Source organism: Panthera uncia, assembly GCF_023721935.1.
Source record: "Panthera uncia isolate 11264 chromosome B3 unlocalized genomic scaffold, Puncia_PCG_1.0 HiC_scaffold_2, whole genome shotgun sequence".
NCBI classification, from domain to species: domain Eukaryota; kingdom Metazoa; phylum Chordata; class Mammalia; order Carnivora; family Felidae; genus Panthera; species Panthera uncia.
Genome location: NW_026057583.1, coordinates 1074387 through 1078905, shown reverse-complemented (window position 1 = coordinate 1078905; position 4519 = coordinate 1074387). Strand labels below are relative to the sequence as shown.

The 4519-nt window shown below is 59.8% G+C and overlaps 1 protein-coding gene across 1 annotated transcript in view; it reads right to left on the bottom strand.

Annotated features, from left to right (window-relative positions):
* ZNF710 (zinc finger protein 710) overlaps positions 1 to 3872 on the bottom strand; it is a 16035-nt gene extending 12163 nt beyond the window's left edge. Inside the window, exon 1 of the mRNA XM_049614287.1 lies at positions 107 to 3872. Coding sequence (XP_049470244.1) covers positions 107 to 1762 — 1656 coding nt within the window. The 5' untranslated portion in view covers positions 1763 to 3872. The remainder of the gene's footprint in view (positions 1 to 106) is intronic.
* Positions 3873 to 4519: the final 647 nt, after the last annotated feature.

The following is a 4519-nucleotide window of genomic DNA, read 5'->3' as shown; positions in this document are numbered from 1 at the left end:
CGGGGCCCTAGGGGGCGAGGGGGGAGGTGCCCTGGGGGAGAGGGGCGGGGCCCCGGGCGGCGAGGGGGCGGGGCCCCGGGGGGAGGCGCCAGCCGGCCGGCCCTACCTTGTGGGTGAGGGAGTGCTGCTTGAGGTGGTGGATCTGGCTGAACTCCATGCCGCACTCCGTGCACACGAAGGGCCGCACGTTCTGGTGCTTGAGCATGTGGTTCTGCAGCTGGCTGCGGTAGTGGAAGGACTTGTCGCACTCGAGGCACTGGTAGAGGGTGGGGCCCTGGTGGGAGGCCAGGTGGCGCTTGAGCTGGGTCAGGGTGGAGAAGTCCAGGCCGCACTCGACGCAGACGTGGCAGCGGCCGCTCTCGTGCTTCACTTCGTGGGCCTTGAGCTCGCTGGGGTAGGCGAAGCCGCGGCCGCAGAAGTGGCAGCTGTACGGCTTGACCTCGGAGTGCAGCAGCATGTGGCGCTTGAGGTGGCTGGTCTGCGTGAAGGCCTTCTGGCACACCTGGCACTTGTGGGGCCGGGTGCCCTGGTGCGTCAGCAGGTGCGTCTGCAGGTGGCTGGGCTGCTTGAAGAGCTTGCTGCAGTGCGGGCACGAGTGCGGCTTGATGCCGTTGTGACCCAGGATGTGCGTCACCAGGTTGTACTTGGACGTGTAGGACTTCTCGCACATGCGGCACTGCCAGCGCTTCTGGCGGTCACCCGCCTCCACCAGGTAGGAGTCGTCGATCTGCACGTTGATGTCCAGCCGGTCCAGCTGGGCCTTCTTGTGGCGCTCCGCCGTCGAGCCCGCCGAGTCGGCCTCGAACTCGCCCGCCTCCTGCCACACGAAGCCCTGCTCCGGCTTCACGGGCTCCGGGGATTCCATGGTGGGGGCCTCGGGGTCGCTCAGGGGGGCCAGGTGGGGCGGCTCGAAGCCACACTCCACGGGCAGGGCCTCCGGCCCCGGCAGCGCCATGCCGGCTTCGGAGAAGCCGTCCCGGGCCGGGTCTGGGAAGTGGGGGTCGTAGGGGGCCGCGTCCAGCTCCGGCCTCGGGGCTCGGGGCAGGTGCCGCAGCGTCCGGGGCTTGCGGCTGAAGGCGCTGAGGTCGATCATCTTGACGGCGCTGCTCTGCACCAGGGGCTCGCAGCCGCCACTGGCCGCCTCGGCAGGGGCCTCCCCTGGGCCTGCATCCTTGTCGTCACCAGGCACGGACACCTCGTAGACCTCCTGCTCCTCCTCCTCCTCCTCCACCTTCTCGAACTTGACCTTGGGCACCAGCCGCACAGGCGGTCGCGTCTTCCGCCGGGTGTGCTTCTCGAAGGCCGCCTCCACCTCCAGCACCTCCTCTTCCGCCGGCTCCTCCAGGGCCCGCCCGTTGCAGGCCAGCTGGTAGATGTCGGGGCCCGGGGGCCCGGGCTCCCCAATGGCCGGCCCGGACAGCTCAGGCCCCAGGTCCGGGTAGAAGGCTTCGGGGCTTATGGTGGCTCCAAAGAGCTCATTTTCCGAGACCAGGCCCAGCACGGCGGCCTGAGCCAAGGACAGCACCACCACGGCATCCGTCTGTGTCCCTGAGTCCATGAAGCCCTCCATCCCGGGGCGGCTGGCTAGGAGGGCATCGCTGCGGGAAGAGAAGGGAACGTTAATGCCGCACACACAACACGCAGACACGCATTCGGCGAGCGCTTGGCTGATCCGGGGTGCGTCTGTCCCTGACGTCTTTCTCCTCCTGCCCTGGGAACAGGACACACTTGCAATTACCGGGAGCAATGACACCCTCCGCATATCTGACCATCTTCTCCATCCCCCTGTGGGATCCTGGGTAAGCCCTGCCCCCTTGTTGGCCTCTGTCTTCCCACCTGCCACAGGAGGGTTGAATTCCCTCTTAAAGTAGGTTCCCCATAATGTCTTTCCAAGAGCAGCTCAAAAATCGGATTCAAAATCGCAGAAAGTAAAGTTCTATTTTAAAGTTTATTTATCATGGGAGAGAGCAAGAGAAGGGGAGGGGCAGAGAGAAGAGAGAGAGAATCCCAAGCAGGCTCCGCGCTGTCAGCATAGGGCCCCCGGAGGGCCTGGATCCCACCTACGGTGAGATCATGACCTGAGGGTTATCAAGATTCTGACGCTTAACTGAGCCACCCAGGGGCCCCCCCTCTATTTTAAAAATCAATTTTGGAAAACCCATCTCCCTACATGTAACATATACCTCATTCCAACACATTCTGTAGCTTCACTGGCTTTGTTGCCAAGGCAATTAATTTCGAACAGACCCTCAGACTGTACAGTGAGGTGTTAAACAGCTGTCACCATTTGTAATGGCTTGACCATATGAGTGAGGTGCTTTGGTTAAAAAGAAAGAAAGAAAGAAAGAAAAAATAAATAAATAAGGAGCCAAGGTCGATCTGTCTTTCAAGCCTGATGCTATAAGACTGTGTCACAACAGGTTACTGTTCTGGATTAGCTGAGTATAATACATTCAGATATCCAAATGTATGCCAATTAAAAATACAGCTTTTGGGGTGCCTGGGTGGCTCCGTCGGTTAAGCGTTGGACTTGGGGTCAGGTCATGATCTCGCGGTTCAGGGGTTTGAGCCCCAAATGGGGTTCTGTGCTGACAGCCCAGAGCCTGGAGACAGTTTCAGATGCTGTGTCTCCCTCCCTCTCTGCTCCTCCCCCCACTCGCCCTCTGTCTCCAAAATAAATAGACATTAAAAAAAATTTTTTTTTTAAATACAGCTTTTATCTGATTTGTACAACTGGAACCTCATGTGAGATCTGATTTGAAGGAAGGGCCTCGTGATGGCTAACATGTTTGAGAGAAGGTCTGAGGAGCCAGCTCCCAGGTTCCCAGGCATGCTCTCTGACCTACCAGGTCCTTTCACAGAAGCCAAGGCACCCACCTGCCCGGTCCAGACCCCGGGTGAGCTGGCCTTCCTAGGGACGGAGTAGCCGGCCTTGCACAGGGTTCTCGCACCCGCACCCGTGCTGAGCACCCAGCCCCTCCCGCTGGCCTCCCAGGCTTTCCTCAAATTCCACCTGTTCCTGGGACTTCCCGGCCCTCCCCGCCCACCCTGGCGCCCTCTCCGGGCCTCCCCAGGACCAGGATGTGTGCCCCGGATGTGGGAGGGCACGGTTAGAACGCCCACCCCGCTCAGCGCCTGCTCCAGGCGAAGGGGAAAGACATTCCTGGGGTGGCTCCCGCCTGCCTTGCCTGGTCTGGTCTCAGGGTCACGGTCAGGCGCATGGCGCGGGCTGCGGCCTTTCCTCAGGAAGCCGGCTCCGAGCCTGGTGTCTCCCTCCCCCCACAGGCCGGTGCAGCTTCCCCTTCCTGAAGCGGGCTAAAAATAAATTACCCCAGACAGGAATTTAGCTTCCTTGAAACAGACACTACAGATTAAACTATTAATCTTCAAGGAAGGCTCTCGTGGAAGGGGTCAGATGAACAGAACCTAACACGGGATTCAGGGTCCACCTGGAACAGGCTGGAGGGGCTACACCTGATTCAGCCCACCCCCCACTTCCCCTGCTGGAAAGAGCACGGAAATGGAGGTCAGGCAGCTCGGCCCCAAGTCCTAGCTCTGTCACTTACAAGTGACAAGTCACTCTGAGGAGAGTCACTTCAAAGTCACCTCTGCACCTCAGTTTCCCCATCTAAAAAATGGGAATGGAAACACCTATCCCTGCGAGGAAGGATTGCAAGGGCCCAGGTCATAACCCGGTGAAGGGGGATTAGGTAATTATAAAGCCCTCACCAAATGTAAACAATTAACTTCGTTATTTGCCCAGACCTCTGGAAGAAGATTTTCCTGCCGGTAAGGCCACAGAGCCTAGAGATTTCTCCATTCCAGGGCCCCAAATTCTGCCAAGGTTGGGGTGTTTCTGGGACAAGAACTCATTCATTTTCTAGCGCGACAAAAACTTTGCTAAATCCCTGCTATGGGTTGGGCCTTGCGCTCAGACCTTCGAGGGAGGCGAGGCAGGGTCCTGCCCTCAAGGAGTCCTCAGAGGAGACCACTGTGCCCCCTCGGGCCGCCCGGTGGGGCAGTATCCTTGCCTCTGCTCTCGGTGGCCAGTGTGACACAGCTCCAGGTGATAGCCTTCACGCCCCGTTGTGGGTTTGAGCGAACCACAAACGCAGCACTTTTTCTAGACTGCCCTGAAGTCAGGGCCAGCGGAGGGAGGAACCCATCCCCAGCAGCGGAGCCTACGCTAGGTTTGGAGTTCAAATTCGCATTTTGCCCTTTTCTCGCTGGGGCAGATCCCACAGTGTCCCGAGCCTCAGATTCATTGCTGTGGAGGGGACGCAGTGCCTGGCTGTGGGGTGGTAAGGGCAGGTGAGGACGTCAGTGCAAATGTTCGTTCCCTCGGGGCGCCCGGGCGGCTCAGTCGCTTGAGTGTCTGACTCTCGATTTCGGCTCAGGTCGCGAACCCGCGAACCCGGAGTCACAGGCTCGAGCCCTGTGTTGGGCTCCGTGCTGATGGCATAGAGCCTGCTTGGGATTCTCTCTTTCCTGCTCTCTCTGCCCCTCCCCTGCCTGCACT